A 23,021-nucleotide genomic window follows, 5' to 3' on the forward strand; every position below is an offset into this window, starting at 1 on the left:
CCTCACATGCAGTGCAGAGCTTGGATTAGAAATGAGACACAGGCCCCGTCCTCACATACAGTGCAGAGCTTGGATTAGAAACGAGACCCAGGCCCCGTCCTCACATACAGTGCAGAGCTTGGATTAGAAACGAGACCCAGGCCCCGTCCTCACATGCAGTGCAGAGCTTGGATTAGAAATGAGACACAGGCCCCGTCCTCACATACAGTGCAGAGCTTGGATTAGAAATGAGACCCAGGCCCCGTCCTCACATACAGTGCAGAGCTTGGATTAGAAATGAGACCCAGGCCCCGTCCTCACATACAGTGCAGAGCTTGGATTAGAAATGAGCCACAGGCCCCGTCCTCACATACAGTGCAGAGCTTGGATTAGAAATGAGACCCAGGCCCCGTCCTCACATACAGTGCAGAGCTTGGATTAGAAATGAGACACAGGCCCCGTCCTCACATACAGTGCAGAGCTTGGATTAGAAATGAGACCCAGGCCCCGTCCTCACATACAGTGCAGAGCTTGGATTATAAACGAGACACAGGCCCCGTCCTCACACACAGTGCAGAGCTTGGATTAGAAATGAGACACAGGCCCCGTCCTCACACACAGTGCAGAGCTTGGATTATAAACGAGACACAGGCCCCGTCCTCACACACAGTGCAGAGCTTGGATTAGAAATGAGACACAGGCCCCGTCCTCACATACAGTGCAGAGGTTGAATTAGAAATGAGACCCAGGCCCCGTCCTCACACACAGTGCAGAGCTTGGATTAGAAATGAGACACAGGCCCCGTCCTCACACACAGTGCAGAGCTTGGATTAGAAACGAGACACAGGCTCCGTCCTCACACACAGTGCAGAGCTTGGATTAGAAACAAGACCCAGGCCCCGTCCTCACATACAGTGCAGAGCTTGGATTAGAAATGAGACACAGGCCCCGTCCTCACGTACAGTGCAGAGCTTGGATTAGAAATGAGACCCAGGCCCCGTCCTCACACACAGTGCAGAGCCTGGATTAGAAACGAGACCCAGGCGCCGTCCTCACGTACAGTGCGGAGCTTGGATTATAAACGAGACACAGGCCCCGTCCTCACGTACAGTGCAGAGCTTGGATTAGAAACGAGACACAGGCCCCGTCCTCACATACAGTGCAGAGCTTGGATTAGAAATGAGACACAGGCCCCGTCCTCACATACAGTGCAGAACTTGGATTAGAAATGAGACCCAGGCCCCGTCCTCACATGCAGTGCAGAGCTTGGATTAGAAATGAGACCCAGGCCCCGTCCTCACATGCAGTGCAGAGCTTGGATTAGAAATGAGACACAGGCCCTGTCCTCACATACAGTGCAGAGCTTGGATTAGAAATGAGACCCAGGCCCCGTCCTCACATACAGTGCAGAGCTTGGATTAGAAATGAGACCCAGGCCCCGTCCTCACATACAGTGCAGAGCTTGGATTAGAAATGAGACCCAGGCCCCGTCCTCACATACAGTGCAGAGCTTGGATTAGAAATGAGACCCAGGCCCCGTCCTCACATACAGTGCAGAGCTTGGATTAGAAATGAGACCCAGGCCCCGTCCTCACATACAGTGCAGAGCTTGGATTAGAAATGAGACACAGGCCCCGTCCTCACATGCAGTGCAGAGCTTGGATTAGAAATGAGACACAGGCCCCGTCCTCACATGCAGTGCAGAGCTTGGATTAGAAATGAGACACAGGCCCCGTCCTCACATACAGTGCAGAGCTTGGATTAGAAATGAGACCCAGGCCCCGTCCTCACATACAGTGCAGAGCTTGGATTAGAAATGAGACCCAGGCCCCGTCCTCACATACAGTGCAGAGCTTGGATTAGAAATGAGACCCAGGCCCCGTCCTCACATACAGTGCAGAGCTTGGATTAGAAATGAGACCCAGGCCCCGTCCTCACATACAGTGCAGAGCTTGGATTAGAAATGAGACACAGGCCCCGTCCTCACATGCAGTGCAGAGCTTGGATTAGAAATGAGACACAGGCCCCGTCCTCACATGCAGTGCAGAGCTTGGATTAGAAATGAGACACAGGCCCCGTCCTCACATGCAGTGCAGAGCTTGGATTAGAAATGAGACCCAGGCCCCGTCCTCACATACAGTGCAGAGCTTGGATTAGAAACGAGACCCAGGCCCCGTCCTCACACACAGTGCAGAGCTTGGATTAGAAATGAGACACAGGCCCCGTCCTCACATACAGTTCAGAGCTTGGATTATAAACGAGACACAGGCCCCGTCCTCACATACAGTGCAGAGCTTGGATTAGAAATGAGACCCAGGCCCCGTCCTCACATGCAGTGCAGAGCTTGGATTAGAAATGAGACCCAGGCCCCGTCCTCACATGCAGTGCAGAGCTTGGATTAGAAATGAGACCCAGGCCCCGTCCTCACATGCAGTGCAGAGCTTGGATTAGAAATGAGACACAGGCCCCGTCCTCACATGCAGTGCAGAGCTTGGATTAGAAATGAGACACAGGCCCCGTCCTCACATACAGTGCAGAGCTTGGATTAGAAATGAGACACAGGCCCCGTCCTCACATACAGTGCAGAGCTTGGATTATAAACGAGACACAGGCCCCGTCCTCACATACAGTGCAGAGCTTGGATTAGAAATGAGACCCAGGCCCCGTCCTCACATGCAGTGCAGAGCTTTGATTAGAAATGAGACCCAGGCCCCGTCCTCACATACACTGGAGACCTACAACGTTTCCTGACTAGTAGTCCAGTGCTCTGGCCCCCGCTCTCTTCTGGAGGGCCCCTGGATACCTGATCTGTAATGATGCAGGCAGACAGACGCGGGGGCCATCACATAGGATATTTCCAAACCATTTTAGAACTTTTGGGAGGCTCCTTCCTCAATTCCTTTAGGCACCAGCGCAGCACCAGTGTCCTGGATCTTTGCCTGGGTGACAGGAGAGCTCCTGAGGACCTAATTTACGGCTGTAAAGCCATCACTGGCACTTTTGTACCATCAGGAAGAGAGCAGAGAATATTCCCCGGGCTCCTTCTTTGCAGTAATTCGGTGCCCATCAGTTGCTAGGCGACGGCTTTTAGGAGCTGATTGGTGAGTGCATTGTTAAAGGACTGGTCTGTTGGTTGCTATTGGCAGCAGGGTTTTGATTGGATTCCTGGCATGAAGGGGACAGATGTGGTGCATGGCCTCCCCCCCCCCAATCTCCTATCGCCAGATGCCTGGTCAGTAGCAGATGTCCAGGGACTGACCCGCATCAGCTCAGCACAAGATGCCAGGTTAGTGGCACTGAGGCTGCATCTTGTTGTCGACTTTAACCCGAGTTGGTTGATGTTGTGGTCAGTGGTTGTTCCTCCTATACCAGGACTCAGAACTGAATACATTTATGAGATGAATTGTTCATCACCATCACTGTGATGTCACGCCCGAAAAATGCCCCTGTCAACAGCATTGGCTAATGAGCTTGGCCCAGCTTCCAGTCAGTGTGATGTCATGCTTGGGAGTCCCCCCAGCCCCCACCAGGGAAATCAGGCCTGGCCACCGTTCCACATTTTCTCATCAGAAGATCCATGGCATTTTTCCTTCTGCTTAAACAGAAGTACAAGAAGCCTACAAATCCCAGAATGCAATAGGACAAGGTTTTAAAACCACTGTCTCCGGATCTGTCGTGTTTGCTTGAGTACGTGGTGGAGGGCTCCCTCATACATTCAGTCTGCCAAGCAAGGTGCTGAGGGTTTTATCTCCCACTCCGTACAGGTTTCCCCATGCCTTCTGCTTAGAGCTGTAACCGCTGCTCTGCACAGGTTATCCCCATGCGGAGATTGTACCCCAAAAGTTACCACGAGTTACCAGGTTTCTTCATTTCCATTCTCTGGGTCTATCTCATCTGCTATCAGGCAAGCAGTGGACGGCTCCAGAGCTCCCCCTGGCTCTTTTTTCACAAGGTCAGGGGGATTTCCTTCCTCTGTATCTACCTGCAGACCCTTCTTTGATTCATTCTGTTATTTCTATCTGCAGAATTGGGGATGGGTGCACCGCAGATCATTAAATCATGAAAACCATCTAATCCCACGCTTCACACGTCATCCAAAACCATCATGACCAAGCCCTCTCTTTTTGGGTGTTTTTAATTCATAAATTTCAGTGTTCATTTTTGTAACTATTTCAGAGTTTAATAAAGTAACAAAATTTGTGGTTTCTTCTAGGTTTTTCCACCCATCAGCCTGTCCTCACCACTGTCTCTTCCCCATCCAATACCAGCCCGTTCCCATCACTTTCTCTTCCTGTTCACCCCATTTGCCCTCCACCCGTACCATTCTTTCAAAGATTCCTCTCCCCATATTCTGGCTGTGGGGAACTGGCAAGAGAAGGAGAGCAGACATCCGGGTCAGCCAATAAGAATTTGTGTAGATGAGGAGCTGGCAGGGTGGACGGAAGCAGGAAAGAGGGCACAGGGTGTGTGGGAGAGGAGTCAGTGGAAGAAGGGTTGCAGAGCCTCTTCCGATAGGACCTGTGGTCGCTGCCATGTCTCACCCTTTCCCCTGTGCTCCTCCCTACTGGAGAGCAGCACTGGGGACCTGGCACTTCTAAACGCTGGGGGGGGGGGGGGGGGGGGGGGGGGGGGGGAGATGCCATCAGTGGGGGGGGGGGGTGCGAACAGGGATGGAATGAGGAGGAGGAGGAGGCTGTGGGCAGTGGTGTTAATGCAGCTGATATTTCTCACTGAGGGTGGGGAGGTGCCAATTTTAGTTTTTGCTCAGGGCACCTGTTAGCCTAGAGTTGGCCCTGAAGGCACCTATTTCTTTTTTTTTGGCACTGGGGCGTTTTATCAGCCCCTACTTCGACCCATCTTCCTGACAGTGGCAGAACATTGCTCTTTCTTTCCTGACAATGATATTCCTGGGCGCCATTTCTCAGCTCTTTCAGGTTACGCGATTCTACAGTTAACATCTCCATCAGGCTTGGTTTACATGCAGAAACTTCCGCTAGTTGGCTGTTGATCTGCTGTTGCTAAATAAGATTTGGGGCATTTAGTAACAAGAAATAAGAACCTGTTTTGTTTTCATTAAATTAAGGATCAATATATGTAGCTCCTGAAATTAGTTTTCCTCTTTCATGGCTTTGTTAACACCTGTATTGCTCTGTTTACAGTCCTTCTGCTGCTAGCCTTGATGCTTGCTCAAAGGGAAGATTGTTCTCGTCTGGCGCAGCTCTGCGGACCCCTCCAGCAATGGAAGAAGATTTGCCAGTGCAGCAAGCAACAGTTCACATCCTTCATGGGGGCCGATGCAGAACACTGCACTCAGCCGAGCGCACAGGGCACACAGGGACTGTATACCCCGCACTCTGCCGCAGGTTAAATAGGCGCTAATCCACCCCCTAATGCAATAGGGGGATTAGCACCTATTTAATGCCCGTCCAAGGTGGAGTGAATGCAATAGCGCATGTGAACGAGGCTATTACTCATTCACTACGCATGCAATAAAAAAAGTGTGCGTCTCAGACGCGCATTGTGCTCTGATATTAACGCCTACCTGGAGCCGGCGTTAATAGCGGAGCATATGCAAAAGAAGTACAGGGAAGCAGAAAAAAATGCTTTTCTGTACTTTTTTTTTTTACTTAAAAAAAAATACATCGGCAGAAACTCGGCGCCGTCTGCCAGTATTGAAAACGGACGCTGATAAACTGGCATCGGTTTTCGTAATCAGCAGCCGCGACCCCCTAATGTGGGTATTGCATAGGGTCCCCCTTGCGGGCGCCATGCGCACATTAAGAAAGCAGGCGCTGACTTTTCAGCGCCCGGTTTCTGCGCTTTTTATTGCATCGGCCCCATGGTTTGAGCACATAGCTTGCTCTCATAAAGGGCCACGTGTCTAGGTGGATGCTCAGAGCTTGAAAACGTGGCCCCTTGCCGCTGCTGGGGGAATACATGTGGTGTCTAACAGAAGCGCCTGCCACTGATGACAAGGTTTTGTTTCATGAACAGTGGACGTGGTGGGGGTTAGGGGGTAATTACAGAGCTCTCTAGTGAGAAGACTGCTGCACCACCTCACTCACTGCAGCTTTCCCAGCAATTGCATCAAAATTGAATGTAAACAATTTTGACACCCTCAGCTTAAATGTTAATGTCGCCAAAATGTGTGTTCCTAGTGGTGGAACATTCATCCCATGACAATTTTGTGTAAGAGCTCGCAATATCTTAGGAAAGCGCCTTCTGCAAACCACAGGGACACACACAGGGAGGCACACAGGGACACACACTGGGACATACACAGGGACATACACAGGGACACATACAGAAAGACACACGGACATACACAGGGACTCCTCAGGAACAGATACAGGGGCACGCCCAGGGGATCCTACAGAGGCACACATGGGACAGACACAGGAACAGACACAGGGAGACACACAGGGACTCACACTGGGACACACACAGGGAATCCTACAGAGGCACACATGGGACAGACACAGGAACAGACACAGGGAGACACACAGGGACTCACACTGGGACACACACAGGGAATCCATCAGAGACACACAGGGACTCCACAGGAACAGACACAGGGGCACACACAGGGGATCCATCAGAGGCACACATGGGACAGACACAGGAATAGACACAGGGAGACACACAGGGACACCACAGGAACAGACACAGGGGCACACACAGGGGATCCATCAGAGGCACACATGGGACAGATACAGGAATAGACACAGGGAGACACACAGGGACTCACACTGGGACAGACACAGGGAATCCATCAGAGGCACACATGGGACAGACACAGGAAGACACACAGGGAATCCATCAGAGACACACAGGGACACCACAGGAACAGACACAGGGGCACACACAGGGGATCCATCAGAGGCACACATGGGACAGACACAGGAATAGACACAGGGAGACACACAGGGACTCACACTGGGACAGACACAGGGAATCCATCAGAGGCACACATGGGACAGACACAGGAATAGACACAGGGAGACACACAGGGAGACACACAGGGACTCACACTGGGCCATACACAGGGACACATACAGAAAGACACAGGGACATACACAGGGACTCCACAGGAACAGATACAGGGGCACGCCCAGGGGATCCTACAGAGGCACACATGGGACAGACACAGGAACAGACACAGGGAGACACACAGGGACTCACACTGGGACAGACACAGGGAATCCATCAGAGGCACACATGGGACAGACACAGGAATAGACACAGGGAGACACACAGGGAGACCCACAGGGACTCACACTGGGACATACACAGGGAATCCATCAGAGGCACACATGGGACAGACACAGGAATAGACACAGGGAGACACACAGGGACACCACAGGAACAGATACAGGGGCACACAAAGGGGATCCATCAGAGGCACACATGGGACAGACACAGGGAGACCCACAGGGACTCCACAGGAACAGACATGGGGCACACACAGGGGATCCATCAGAGGCACACATGGGACAGACACAGGAATAGACACAGGGAGACACACAGGGACTCACACTGGGACAGACACAGGGAATCCATCAGAGGCACACATGGGACAGACACAGGAACAGACACAGGGAGACACACAGGGACTCACACTGGGACAGACACAGGGAATCCATCAGAGGCACACATGGGACAGACACAGGAATAGACACAGGGAGACACACAGGGAGACACACAGGGACTCACACTGGGACACATACAGAAAGACACAGGGACATACACAGGGACTCCACAGGAACAGATACAGGGGCACGCCCAGGGGATCCTACAGAGGCACACATGGGACAGACACAGGAACAGACACAGGGAGACACACAGGGACACCACAGGAACAAGCACAGGGGCACACACAGGGGATCCATCAGAGGCACACATGGGACAGACACAGGAATAGACACAGGGAGACACACAGGGACACCACAGGAACAGGCACAGGGGCACACACAGGGGATCCTACAGAGGCACACATGGGACAGACACAGGAACAGACACAGGGAGACACACAGGGACTCACACTGGGACAGACACAGGGAATCCATCAGAGGCACACATGGGACAGACACAGGAATAGACACAGGGAGACACACAGGGACTCACACTGGGACAGACACAGGGAATCCATCAGAGGCACACATGGGACAGACACAGGAATAGACACAGGGAGACACACAGGGAGACACACAGGGGATCCATCAGAGGCACACATGGGACAGACACAGGAACAGACACAGGGAGACACACAGGGACTCACACTGGGACACACACAGGGAATCCATCAGAGGCACACATGGGACAGACACAGGAACAGACACAGGGAGACACACAGGGAGACACAGGGGAATGGGGATTAGCCAGGCTCTCCCAGTACCTCCTGATGCTCGCTAAAGAATGCATCGGGCTGCGAGCTGCAAAGCCAGGACTGGATCCCGAAGGGGCTGCTCGGACGTTTCCTCCTCTGCCTGGCAGCCACCTTTGCCCCTTGCCCCAGCTTGGCCACCCTGTCGGGATTGGCAGTTGCCTGGTGGAGATGTCACAGCAGCTTGCAAGGGAGGAGCTAGGGCGGCACAGGAAAGGCTGCAGCAGCCGCTGCCTCAGAAGCCAGGCTCACCTCTCCCGGGAGGGCGACGGGCACGGAGCAGCCGAGAGGAGCCGCAGCCCCGGTGAGTACTCAGGGCCCAGCCCGACTCTGCCCTGCACCTCCAGTCCCCGCCTTCCCACTGCATTGGGTGCGCACATCTGGCCAGGTGTGCACCCCTTGGCGCTGCTGCTTTCCCCCCTCAGAGTGCAAGTGGTGCGGGATTTCTTTTACTCTCACTGCCCAGCGACTTCTCGCCAAGCCTTAGCAGTTCGCCACCGGGAAGGGGAAATGTTTGCAGAGCCTCTGTAAAGTCGATGCTGCTGCCGCTGATCGGAAAGGTTTCCGGTGTTTTATCTGTGCAAGGTGAGGGGGAGAGAGCACACCTTCAAAATATTCAGTGACAAGGTATTTCTATAGACAAGCAGAAGGTATCCGAGGTGTTTCGGGGGTAGTTTTGGGCGCGCAAAGCTTAGCGCCGCGGCTGAGTGCAGGATAGCGCGCATTCAGCAGGAGCTGAAATGACACCACGTCCGCGCTACCCAGACCTTGCGCTCATCCTCCTCCCAGATTGATCGTCTGGTGGACCCCGATTTTGGGGGAGGTTTTGTTTTTACATTAAACACATTGATTTAATTACTCCCTGCTCTCACCCCAGCGGGACAGAGACGTCTAGGGACCGGAAGTACTAAGCAAAGGATTTCATCCCGTTTTGTGAACACAGGATCAAGAAGCAGCAGCGCCAGGTATGGAGGTACCGGATTGCCTAATCTCGATGACCTGAGCCCATTAAAAGGAAGGCATTTTTCTGTTCCTAGAGAAGATTCCGCTGTAACTTAGCTGCCTCTTCCCAGCCCACAGTGGGTCTCATTTACACAGAGCTTTATAATCCATTGGCTGCTCCAGTACTAACCTTCTCTGGGGCTCGTCATTCCCTGAGCCATGGACAGGCCACACTGTCCTTCCAGTGCCCAAATGGTTAGACCCTAAACTTGTTTTCAGGATATCCACAATGAATATGCATGAGAGAAATTTGCATATACAAAGCCTCCATGGTATGCAAATGTATCTCATGCATTTTCTTTGTGGTCCCCAGGACAGGTTTGGGAAGCCCTGCAATAAGGAGTGATATCCTGCAGGTGGTCAAGCTTGTTTGGCTGACAGCTGGGAGCCTGAGTGGGCTCCCTTTCTTCAGAGTTTAATAGGAAATGGGGGTGTGCATAGATAGGTTTTCATTTTGTTTTCTTCATTTTGTTTCTCGTTTATTCATTGTTTTATTTATTTAAAATGAAAAACTAAAACAAATGAAAGAAAATGAAAAGCAAAAGAGATAAATATTGAGCCCTGTGGGAGAAAAACTGGTCCTTGCAGGCCTGCCCTCTGATTCCTCTCTTACCAGAGGGCAGCAGGAGCGATTCCTGGCGTTCCCTGCCCCATCCGTGGGAGGTCGAGGCTGGCACCACTTTGTACAGAGGAAGTTAAGAATGGCACCGGTGCCATTTGTGTGACCTGTGCTAGGAAGAAAAAGACAAATATTAAAAGGGTTTAGGGGTGGAATGGGGAGGGATTCGAGGGGAGAAGCAGGAGAGGTTTTTTCGTTTTTTTTCTGGCTACAAGCAAACTTTAAAAAATTCATCAGCTCTTCAGCTGAAGGGAAGACAAGCCAATGACCCCATGAATCCTTCTGTTAGGGTAGGGTGCAAAATGGATGCCCCCCTGAAAAGTTACCCAGCTTGTCTTTGAAATAAGATACAAAAGGTTTGGACAAGTTCCTGGAGGAAAAGTCCATTAACCATTATTAAGGTGGAGTTGCAGAAATCCACGGCTTATTCTTGGGATAAGCAGTGTGAAATCTCTCTACCCCTTGGGATCCTGCCAGGTGCTTGTGATGGCCACTGTTCTAAACTGGATACTGGGCTTCATGGACCCTTGGTCTGACCCAGTATGGAAAATCTTATGTACTTTTGTCTAAACTTGTTTTTAGAATATTAACAGTGCATGAGTCTCCTTATGAAATGGATCAGGGTGTTACAATGGATCAGTGCAGGAGTCTCCCTGTTACTGTGCACCATGCAGGAGTCTCCCTGTTACTATGCATCAGTGCAGGAGTCTCCCTGTTACTGTGCATCAGTGCAGGAGTCTCCCTGTTACTGTGGATCAGGGTAGGAGTCTCCCTGTTACTGTGCATCAGTGCAGGAGTCTCCGTATTACTGTGGATCAGCATCAGAGTCTCCCTGTTGCAATGGATCAGTGTAGGAGTCTCCCTGTTACTGTGGATTAGTGCAGGAGTCTACCTTTTCATGTGGATCAGTGTAGAAGTCTCCCTGTTAGAACGGATCAGTACAGGAGTCTCCTTGGAACTGAGGATCAGTGTAGGAGTCTCCCTATTACTGTGGATTAGTGCAGGAGTCTACCTTTTCATGTGGATCAGTGTAGAAGTCTCCCTGTTGGAACAGATCAGTACAGGAGGCTCCTTGGTCCTGAGGATCTGTGTAGGAGTCTCCCTGTTACTATGGATCAGTGCAGGAGTCTCCTTATTTCTGTGATTGGGTGCAGGAGTGTCCCTGTTACTGTGCATCAGTGCAGGAGTCTCCCTGTTACTGTGGATCAGTGCAGGAGTCTTCCTCTTACAATGGATCAGTGCAGGAATCTCCCTGATACAATGCATCAGAACAGGAATTTCCCTGTTACTGTGGATGGGTGCAGGAGTCTCCCCATTACTATTGGTCAAGCTAGGAGTCTGAATATTACTGTGGATCAATGTAGGAGTCTCTTTATTACTGTGGATCAGTGCAGGAGTCTCCCTGTTACTGTGGATCAGGGTAGGAGTCTCCCTGTTACTGTGCATCAGTGCAGGAGTTTCCCTGTTACTGTGGATCAGGGTAGGAGTCTCCCTGTTCCTGCGCATCAGTGCAGGAGTCTCCCTGTTACTGTGGATCAGTGCAGGAGTCTCCCTTATACAATGGATCAGAACAGGAGTCTCTCTGTTACTGTGCATCAGTGCAGGACTCTCCCTTATACAATGGATCAGAACAGGAGTCTCCCTGTTACTGTGGATCAGTGCAGGAGTCTCCCTTATACAATGGATCAGAACAGGAGTCTCTCTGTTACTGTGCATCAGTGCAGGAGTCTCCCTTATACAATGGATCAGAACAGGAGTCTCCCTGTTACTGTGGATCAGGTTAGGAGTCTCCCTGTTACTGTGGATCAGGGTAGGAGTCTCCCTGTTACTATGCATCAGTGCAGGAGTCTCCCTGTTACTGTGGATTGGTGTAGGAGTCTCCCTGTTACTGTGGATCAGGGTAGGAGTCTCCCTGTTATTGTGGATCAGGGTAGGAGTCTCCCTGTTACTGTGCATCGGTGCAGGAGTCTCCCTGTTACTGTGGATCAGGTTAGGAGTCTCCCTGTTACTGTGGATCAGGGTAGGAGTCTCCCTGTTATTGTGGATCAGGTTAGGATTCTCCCTGTTACTGTGCATCAGTGCAGGAGTCTCCCTGTTACTGTGGATTGGTGTAGGAGTCTCCCTGTTGCTGTGGATCAGGGTAGGAGTCTCCCTGTTATTGTGGATCAGGGTAGGAGTCTCCCTGTTACTATGCATCAGTGCAGGAGTCTCCCTGTTATTGTGGATCAGGGTAGGAGTCTCCCTGTTACTGTTCATCGATGCAGGAGTCTCCCTGTTACTGTGGATCAGGGTAGGAGTCTCCCTGTTACTGTGGACTGGTGTAGGAGTCTCCCTGTTACTGTGGATCAGTGCAGGAGTCTCCCTGTTACTGTGCATCAGTGCAGGAGTCTCCCTGTTACTGTGGATCAGGGTAGGAGTCTCCCTGTTACTATGCATCAGTGCAGGAGTCTCCCTGTTACTGTGGATCAGGGTAGGAGTCTCCTTGTTACTGTGCATCGGTGCAGGAGTCTCCCTGTTATTGTGGATCAGGGTAGGAGACTCCCTGTTACTGTGGATCAGGGTAGGAGTCTCCCTGTTACTGTGAATCAGGATAGGAGTCTCCCTGTTACTGTGCATCGGTGCAGGAGTCTCCCTGTTACTGTGCAGCGGTGCAGGAGTCTCCCTGTTACTGTGGATTGGGTATGAATCTCCCTGTTACTGTGCATCAGTGCAGGAGTCTCCCTGTTACTGTGGATTAGGGTAGGAGTCTCCCTGTTACTGTGCATCGGTGCAGGAGTCTCCCTGTTACTGTGAATCAGGGTAGGAGACTCCCTGTTACTGTGGATCAGGGTAGGAGTCTCCCTGTTACTGTGGATCAGTGCAGGAGTCTCCCTGTTACTGTGCATCGGTGCAGGAGTCTCCCTGTTACTGTGGCTCAGGGTAGGAGACTCCCTGTTACTGTGGATCAGGGTAGGAGTCTCCCTGTTACTGTGGATCAGGGTAGGAGACTCCCTGTTACTGTGGATCAGGGTAGGAGTCTCCCTGTTACTGTGCATCGGTGCAGGAGTCTCCCTGTTACTGTGGATCAGTGCAGGAGTCTCCCTGTTACTGTGGATCAGGGCAGGAGTCTCCCTGTTACTGTGGATCAGGGTAGGAGACTCCCTGTTACTGTGGATCAGTGCAGGAGTCTCCCTGTTACTGTGCATCGGTGCAGGAGTCTCCCTGTTACTGTGGATCAGTGCAGGAGTCTCCCTGTTACTGTGGATCAGGGTAGGAGACTCCCTGTTACTGTGGATCAGGGTAGGAGTCTCCCTGTTACTGTGGATCAGTGCAGGAGTCTCCCTGTTACTGTGCATCGGTGCAGGAGTCTCCCTGTTACTGTGAATCAGGGTAGGAGACTCCCTGTTACTGTGGATCAGGGTAGGAGTCTCCCTGATACTGTGGACTGGTGTAGGAGTCTCCCTGTTACTGTGGATCAGTGCAGGAGTCTCCCTGTTACTGTGCATTGGTGCAGGAGTCTCCCTGTTACTGTGGATCAGGGTAGGAGTCTCCCTGTTACTGTGCATCGGTGCAGGAGTCTCCCTGTTACTGTGGATCAGTGCAGGAGTCTCCCTGTTACTGTGGATCAGGGTAGGAGTCTCCCTGATACTGTGGACTGGTGTAGGAGTCTCCCTGTTACTGTGGATCAGTGCAGGAGTCTCCCTGTTACTGTGCATTGGTGCAGGAGTCTCCCTGTTACTGTGGATCAGGGTAGGAGTCTCCCTGTTACTGTGCATCGGTGCAGGAGTCTCCCTGTTACTGTGGATCAGTGCAGGAGTCTCCCTGTTACTGTGGATCAGGGTAGGAGTCTCCCTGATACTGTGAACTGGTGTAGGAGTCTCCCTGTTACTGTGGATCAGTGCAGGAGTCTCCCTGTTACTGTGCATTGGTGCAGGAGTCTCCCTGTTACTGTGGATCAGGGTAGGAGTCTCCCTGTTACTGTGCATCGGTGCAGGAGTCTCCCTGTTACTGTGGATCAGTGCAGGAGTCTCCCTGTTACTGTGGATCAGGGTAGGAGTCTCCCTGATACTGTGGACTGGTGTAGGAGTCTCCCTGTTACTGTGGATCAGTGCAGGAGTCTCCCTGTTACTGTGCATCGGTGCAGGAGTCTCCCTGTTACTGTGGATCAGGGTAGGAGTCTCCTTGATACTGTGGACTGGTGTAGGAGTCTCCCTGTTACTGTGCATCGTGCAGGAGTCTCCCTGTTATTGTGGATTAGGGTAAGAGTTACTCTGAAACACTGGATCAGTTCAGTGCAGGACATTTTTTGAGTTTTCAGAAGGCAATTTTCAAAGCCATTTTTGGTGGATAAATGATGAAAGTTCTGGGTGAATCTGCTTTACTCTCTCTGGCCAGAGAGGGAGGGCTCTAGTAGTTAGAACAATGGGCTGAGACTCCCACTTCCCCACTTAAAATGCCTTGGGCAAATTGCTTTATATTCTTTTGTGTCAGGAACCCACTTAGATGATAAGCCTGTTTGGGCAGAGTCTTGAATACTAATAATGCTATAAGCCTCCTTGGCATTATTTGGAAAGCAGGATACAATCCAAACAATTATTATTAAGAAGCATAGCACAGACACATTTAGCTGAATTGAGTGGAAGTGTTGCTGGGCATCTATTGGGCAGTTACGAAGTCCGTGAGTACTTTGCCCATGGGCAGCCCCTTTTAGTAGCAGTTCTGGGTGAGCACAAGAAGAGATGTATTCTGCAGGTCCATGCCATCCACCCAGCCATCTCCCCCTGAGTCTGTGTGCATGTGCAGCCTAGCAGTCAGGACATACCTGCCGAGCACTGGGAAATACCAGGCTGATGGGTGCCAGTGCAATTCTCGTAAAGTACCACGCTTTGTCCATTCTCTGGAAACATGTGGGCTGTTGTGATCTTGTCCCGCTATGGCCTGACTCAGATTTCAATAAATCTCTCACTTGGGTACAGAGCCTTCTGGTAACACTCAGGGACTGACACCCTGGGGTAACACAGCAATGTTAGCATTTCGGTTTCCAAGCAACTCTTTGGGGAGTGAGGCTGAGTCCCTCTGAATCCTGCAGTCAGCAGATGGATAATTCAAGCCTGCATTAATCAGGTCAGGCTGGGGATGGAACATGTTTCAGGAAGGCGTCGATCTGTTCTGTGACTGACAAGTGCCTAATTAGATCTCACCATCTCGATGTGTGAAATTCGTAGGCGGCAGGAGAAAAGCTTTGGGAATTTGGGATTATATTAAATGTAAGCAGCAGATAAGTTGAATTCATGTGTCAGCGAGCGCTTGCATCTTCTACTTCTCTGCCCTGTCCATCCTGTAAACCATCTCTACCTCCTTACTCTAAGGAATTGATTTACTGAAACTCTTGGAAAATAATGAAGCTGAAATGCTTTCTTGCTGTCTGAGATTTTAATCGGGCAGACAATTAATTCCAGGGAGGAAAGACTTTCTTCTCATCAGACTCAGGAGCTTCCTATTAAGGAGATATTTCCTTGGCAGCCCTCCACCCTGCACCGCACTTCTCACTGGCAAAGGTCTCACTATAACAACAGACAGATAGGAATGTGCTGGAGTGCAGGGATAACCCAGAAATGCATCTTCCCTTACTCCTCTATCGTTTGTTGTGTTCACCTTTGCCTTCTCTCCACTTTTCCTACCTCCCTTTTTTCAGCTTGTGTGACAGCACATGATCCTGGCCTGGCATATACCTGCCCTCTGGAGACTGCCCACTGGATGGGCATTGTTGAATTACAGGACCTTGCACCCTGAGCCGCACAGCTGCTATCTTTATGGCACTGATCCTCATGTATATGCTGACCCCCTGATACTCTATGATGGTACATGGAAGCAGGACACGATGATCATTTTCAGAATGCCCAGTCAGGTGCATGACGGCAGAAAAAGACCGCATGGCCCTTTCCATCTGCCCATCCATCCAATTAATTCAGCATTATAATTCTCATCGCTTCCTTAGAGATCTCCTGTAATTATCCCCTGCTTTCCTGAATTCAGAGACTGTTTTGTCTTCACCCAATGGGAGGTGATTTCATGCATCCACTGCCCTCTCTGTAAAGAAATATTTCCTAAGATTACTCCCGAATCTGCCTCCTTTCACCCTCATCTCATGACCCCTCATTCAAGAACCTCCTTTCCATTTAAAAAGGCTCATCTCCTGTGTAGTCACCTTCTGGCCTGACTCCATCCTGTTTCTATCCTTTTGCAGGTGGGGTCTCCAGAATTGTACTCAGTATTCCCAGTGAGGTCTCACCAGGGGCCTATATAGGGGCAATGTCACCCCCCTTTTCTGCTGACCCTTCCTCTCCCTATGCAGCCACGCATCTTTCTGGCTTTTACCCTCGCTTTATCCATCTATTTGGCCACCTTAAGATCATCAGATACAATCAGATCCTGCTCTTCTTTCGTGCTTGGGAAAGAAGGGAGAATAAAAAGAGAATATCATAATGCCTCTGTAGTGCTTCAAGATACCTCATCTTGAGTATTGTGTGCAGTTCTGGTCACCACATCTGTTTTCAATAGTGGCCAATCCAAGTCACAAGTACCTGGCAGGATCCCAAGAGGTAGATTCTAAGCTGCTTATCCCAGGGATAAGAAGTGGATTTGGATTTCTGCAACTCTGCCTTAATAATGGTTTATGGATTTTTCCTCCAGGAATGTGTCCAAACCTTTTTTTAAACACAGTTATACTAATAGTTTTGACCACATCCTCCAGCAATGAATTCCAGAGTTTAAATATCCGTTGAGTAAAAACAAAAAAAGCCCATTTACGCACATAAAAATGCATTTTATGTGCAGAAATGCTTTTGAAACTTACCCCATGTATAGCACACTGTTGACACTAAGAAAAATACATACATGTTTTGGATTTGTTTGGTTTTGTTTTTTTTAAATCTCATGTCCTCAAAAGAGGAAATCACTTGTAATTCGTTTCCCTGGAACTCCCTGTAGTCTCTCTGCCAGCAGTGAACTGAGCTGCTGTCCTCCAGAGACCAGCACAGACTCAGCTAAGCTATCTGCTACCAGTGCCAGGACTAACAACCACATTTTATTTTATTTTATTTTATTTTGTTTGTTTGTTTATTTATTTATTTATACAGTTTTATACACCGATATTCTGGATATCAATCATACCAATTTACTACAAATAAATAAAGTAAAAAGAGCACAAATACAGAATTAACTTTTACATCAATTAAAATGGTCATGCATCGTCCACTGGCACACGTTTAACAGGGTCCCTATTTTCAGCATTGAGTTATTGGGCCAGAAAGCAGAGAAAAGCCTCATAACTATTCCTGACTGTTGACCTTTATAAGTAAAGGTTAGCAAATAAAAAAACATATACAGTATATATATATATAGATATATATCAGGTGATACCTTTTATTGGACTAACTTAATACACTTTTTGACTAGGTTCAGAGCTGGATTTAGATGGTGTGTGTCCATAGCCAATACTGGGAGGGGGAGGGAATGATCCCTCCTGCCCAAATCCTCTCTCATAGGCTTCTTTTTACCATGGAAACTCATGTGAGGGCCGGTGTTCCACAGGCTCCATCAGTGTGTGAGGGGTGAGATGCTGAAGGCTCCATCAGTGCGTGAGGGGTGAGGTACTGCAGGCTCCATCAGTGTGTGAGGAGTGAGGTGCTACAGGCTCCATCAGTGTGTGAGGGGTGAGGTGCCGCAAGCTCCATCAGTGTATGAGGGGTGAGGTGCCGCAGGCTCAATCAGTGTGTGAGGGGTGAGATGCTGAAGGCTCCATCAGTGTGTGAGGGGTGAGGTGCCGCAGGCTCCGTCAGTGTGTGAGGGGTGAGGTGCTGCAGGCTCCATCAGTGTGTGAGGGGTGAGGTGCTGCAGGCTCCATCAGTGTGTGACGGGTGAGGTGCCGCAGGCTCCATCAGTGTGTGAAGGGTGAGGTGCTGCAGGCTCCATCAGTGTGTGAGGAGTGAGGTGCTACAGGCTCCATCAGTGTGTGAGGAGTGAGGTGCTACAGGCTCCATCAGTGTGTGAGGGGTGAGGTGCCGCAGGCTCCATCAGTGTGTGAGGGGTGAGGTGCTGCAGACTCCATCAGTGTGTGAGGAGTGAGGTGCTACAGGGTCCATCAGTGTGTGAGGGGTGAGGTGCCACAGGCTCCATCAGTGTGTGAGGGGTGAGGTGCTACGGGTTCCATCAGTGTGTGAGGGGTGAGGTGCCACAGGCTCCATCAGTGTGTGAGGGGTGAGGTGCTGCAGGCTCCATCACTGTACATGGAGTCTTGATGGCCCTGCACTGTATTTTCTTAATCTTCAGTCACTGCTGTTTCCTGGAGCCAGTGCCTCTGAATGAGAGAAGTGTGCCAGGCTCAGATTTAGATGTGGCAGCAGTGGCCAGGCTCTAGTGCCTATAAGAATTTGACTCCAGAGCCAGTTCCCGACATTGCCTATTCCTAATCCAGACAAGTTTCAAGAGCTAATACTCTCTTTGTCAAGTCAGAATAGTCAGTGTTTGGTTCTGTTAAGCTCCTGCAAGTTGCTGTAGAGATGTGTTGAGTGCTCAGTCTCATAACAGAGACTTTAAGACAATTCTGATATGGTCTTGCTGCATTTAGGTGCCTATGGAATAAACAGTGCTACAAATCCCAGAATACACTAGAATGCAAGTTCAGAAAACAAGACGCACGACTCCCTTGAGAAACAGGGTCTCATCCCATCTCTATTACAATTCACTTAAGTGGCATACTCTCAAAAATCAGCCACAGATATTATTATGGGACATTATAACCTGTGAAGGAAGGACAGAGAGGTCAGAAAAGGGAGAGGAGTAACTCTTTTATGTCAAGAACAATATCCAAGCAACTGAACTGCAAGGAATGTGGGGTAAAGAAGAAGCTTTATGGGCCGTCCTAAAAAAAAAAAAGAGGATGTTGCATCCATTTTTATTGGTGTGGTTTACACATCTCTGACTCAAATGGAAGAACTACACATAGATCTGGTCTAAGACATCCAAAAGGTGGGAAAGAAGGGAGGAGTGCTGATTGTTGGAGATTTTAATCTGTGGGACATAGACTGGAGAATCCCTTCTGCAGAATCTAACAGAGGTAGAGGGGATAGTGGATGCCTTGCAAGGGGCTCTGCTCAAACAGATGGTAATGGAGCCTACGAGGGAGGGAGTGATACTCAACTTAGTGCTCACTAACGGGGATAAGGTCTCTAATGTCCGGGTGGGCGCCCACCTCAGCACCAGTGATCATCAGATGGTTTGGTTTGATATCGCAAACAGGATACAGAGAGGTCACACAGAGACCCGAGTTTTGAATTTCAAAAATACGGACTTTAAAACACTGTTCTATAATTATAACAGTTGAACGAAAACGTTTTATTGTACATTGCTTATTGGACAATAGGCTACTTCGTTGAAGTTGTATTCTGAAAGATTTTGCAGACAAATGTTATTCTATTATTACTTTGACATTGTACAGAAAATGTGAGCTTTCCAAATATGTTGAATAAACAAAAAATTACAAAAAAAAAATACGGACTTTGTCGAAATGGGGACATAGCTGGAGGAAGAACTAGAAGACTGGGAGAGAATGGGAGGTGGAACAGTGACCAAACTAAAGGAGCAATTACAAAGGCAACAAATCCATACGTCAGAAAAGTAAACAAAAGCAAGAGAAATAAGAAACCGATCTGGTTCTCAAGAGGTGGCTGATAAAAATAAAAAGAACAGCGTTCAAGAAATATAAAGGATCCCAAAAAGAGGAACACAGGGAAGAATATCTGATGGAACTGAGAGAGATGAAGAAAGAAATCAGGAAAGCAAAATGTCTGGCAGAAGAAAGGATTGGCAAGGAGGTAAAGTGAGGTGACAAAACATTTTTCAGATACATCAGAGAAAGGTCTGAAGTGCGGCAGAGTGAAACTGAAAGGTGGAAAGGATCAATGTGTGGAGAGAGATGAAGAAATGGCGGAAATATTAATCAAATACTTCAGTTCAGTGTTCACTAAAGAGGACCCTGGAGAAGGACCCTCGCTAGTTAATAAGACTATGGGATGGGGGTGGAGTAGAAGAAACTCCGTTTACAGAAGAGAAAGTAAGGGAAGAGCTGGGGAAACTGAAAGTGGACAAGGCCATGGGGCCGGATGAGGTTCATCCCAGGATACTGAGGGAGCTGAGATGTGCTGGTGGCTTCAATAGATCCCTGGAAACGGGAGCGGTGCCGCAGGATTGGAGGAGAGCGGTGGTGGTCCCGCTTCACATGAGTGGGAGCAGAGAGGAGGCTGGAAACTACAGGCAGGTTAGCCTCACCTCGGTGGTGGGAAAAGTAATGGAGACTCTGCTGAAGGAAAGGAGAGGGAACTATCTACAGTCAGGAGGATTGCAGGACCCGAGGCAGCATGGAGTCACCAGGGGAAGGTCCTGCCAGACACATCTGATTGCTTTTTTTTGATTGGGTGACTTAAGAATTGGATCAAGGAAGAGCACTCGATGTGATCTACTTGGATTTCAGCAAAGCTTCTGATAAGGTCCCACATAGGAGACGCGTGAATAAAATGAAAAGCTTGGGAGTGAGTGCCAAGGTAGTAGCGTGGATTGCAAACTGGTTGACTGACAGGAGGCAACATGTGATGGTAAATGGAATCTGCTCTGAAGAAAGAATGGTGTTAAGTGGAGCGCCACAAGGATCAGTTTTGGGACTGATTCTGTTCAATATCTTTGTGAGCGACCTGGCGGAAGGGATGGAAGGTAAAGTTTGTCTATTTGCAGATGATATTAAGATCTGCAACAGAGTGGACACACCTGAAGGAGTAGAGAGAATGAAAAGCGATTTAAGAAAACTTGAAGAGTGGTTGAAGATTTGGCAGGTGGGATTCAATGCCTAAAAGTACAGTCATGCATCTTGGGTGCAGTAATCCAAAACAGCTGTATGTGATGGGCGGTGAAAGACTAATGCACACAGACTGGGAGAGGGACCGTGGTGTGATTATGTCTGATGATCTGAAGATGGCGAAGCAATATGACAAGGCAATAGCTAAAGCCAGAAGAATTCTGGGCTGCATAGAGGAATAACCAGTAAGAAAATGGAGGTGGTGATGCCCTTGTACAGGTCCTTGGTGAGACCTCACCTCGAGTACTGTGTTCAGTTCTGGAGCCCTTATCTCAAAAGGGATAGAGACAGGATGGAGGCTTTCCAGAGATGATCTACCAAAATGGTGTGGGGTCAGTATGGGGAGAGACTGAAGGATCTGAATATGTTCACCCTGGAAGAGAGGAGGAGCAGGGGAGATAGGATACAGACCTTCAGGTACCTGAAAAAGTTTAATGATGTACAAATGTCAAACCTTGTCTGTTGGAAAGAAATCAGTAGAACTAAGGGTCACAAAATGAAACTCCCGGGAGGACATCTCAGAACCAACATCAGAAAATATCTCTTCCCGGTGAGGGTGGTGGATGCCTGGAATGCCCTTCTGGAGGTGGTGGTGAAGACAAAAGCAATAAAAGATTTCAAAGGGGCACGGGATAAACACTGAGGATCCCTAAAGGTTAGAGGACAGAAATAAAGAAAAGAGTGCATGGGGGTAACTTGCTGGTGGGGCGGTTACTGCCCTTAACCAATAAAGCCTTCCTACTGTTGATCCAACTCCATCATTGGTCTCTGCTTCAATGCCAGGGGAAAAGGGGAATTGGATTCAGACAGCGACCAATGAGGGCGCTGACTTTTACGGTGTGGGAAACTGATATGCATGGGGTAACGAACACGGCACAGCAGATGTTACCATAAGCTTGCTGAGTAGATTGGATGGACCATTTGGTCCTTTGCTGCCGTCATTTCTATGTTTCTATGCTATGACAAACACATGAGGTTATATAACTAGATGCTGCAAGGCTGGGAGCGGGAATTCTAGGCTTCCAGCTGTAGAGCAGTTTGAGCCAGTCTAGCCTTTACTGGGAACTGGCTTAGCCATTCCTAAACAAGTAAAAAGCCCTTAGCTATCTATAAAATACCCAACATCTTGAATTAAACTCTCTGTAAAAATTAGAATAGCCTAAGGCAAGATTCTTACAGTTACTCTGATTGAGAGACTCCAGTATGAATTGAATATAGGTCTTCAAAAACTTAAGGGACAATTCTGACTAGCCCATAACGTAAGCAGGGATATGGGCACTTTTAGCCTTTGCTTGCTGTGTGTGCAATTTTAGCTCTTGCCAGGGCCAGCGAGTTCATTAGGCGAACTTCGGCGGTCGCCTAGGGCGCCGAGCCGTAGGGGGGCGCCAAAGAGCAGCCACGTAGTGCAGCAAGCGGGGGTCTGTCCTGCTCGCAGCAAAGAGACATAGAGACTGTTTGCTTCTCAGGGCCTGGGAAGCACACAGTGTCGTGCCCCCCACCCGTTTCTATTTCTCTTTGCCGAGAGAGGGATAGACCCCGCTTGCGGCACCACGTGGCTGCTCTTTGGCGCCTCCTACGGCTCAGCGCCCTGAAAAGCACACAGTCTGCACCGAAACAGGTTGGGGGCAGCGCAAGGGTCGCCTAGGTGCCCAATACCCTTGCACTGGCTCTAGTATGTTACAGTGCATGTAGGCAGTGTATGCGTTGGTTGCTGTGTGTTCATGGGTACTTTTAGCCTGCATTATCTGCAGTGTGCATGAGCACATTTATCCCGCGTTGCTTGCAGTGTGTTTGCTTGTGGTGTTTTTGGGGTCTTTTATCCCACGTTATTTGCAATGTGCATGGGCACTTTTATTCTGCATTGCTTGTGGTGTGTGGGGCCACTTTTATCCCACGTTATTTGCAGTGTGCATGGGCACTTTTATCCCACGTGTTTGCGGCGTGGGCACTTTTAACCTATATATATATATATATTGCTTTCAGTTTTCTAAGAGAAAGCAGCTGCATTCAGTGACTGCAAAGTACACGAGCTACAAGTGCCTGTAGACTTTGCCCCTTGTATTTGTGCAGGTGGCCGAGCGGGGGCCGCTGGAGTGCACGCGCTGCTTTCCTTTCCCTCTTGGTACGTGAGCTGTGGGACCCGACGGCTC

The 23,021-nt window shown here is 49.5% G+C and overlaps 1 protein-coding gene across 5 annotated transcripts in view; it reads left to right on the forward strand.

The window, feature by feature from the left end:
- Window positions 1-8,518: 8,518 nt before the first annotated feature.
- CDK18 (cyclin dependent kinase 18) overlaps window positions 8,519-23,021 on the forward strand; it is a 63,889-nt gene continuing 49,386 nt past the window's right edge. For 4 of the 5 annotated variants that reach the window (XR_003852212.1, XM_029573566.1, XM_029573564.1 and 1 more), the window contains exon 1: window positions 8,519-8,666. Coding sequence is in view for 3 of the 5 variants with exons in the window: in XM_029573566.1 (XP_029429426.1) it covers window positions 8,534-8,666 (133 nt within the window). In the remaining 2 variants the exon portion in view is untranslated. Of the gene's footprint in view, window positions 8,667-9,225; window positions 9,328-23,021 lie in introns of those variants that run through there. The other variant, XM_029573568.1, reaches the window with a different exon arrangement.

This window comes from Rhinatrema bivittatum, chromosome 12, assembly GCF_901001135.1.
Source record: "Rhinatrema bivittatum chromosome 12, aRhiBiv1.1, whole genome shotgun sequence".
NCBI classification, from domain to species: Eukaryota; Metazoa; Chordata; class Amphibia; order Gymnophiona; family Rhinatrematidae; genus Rhinatrema; species Rhinatrema bivittatum.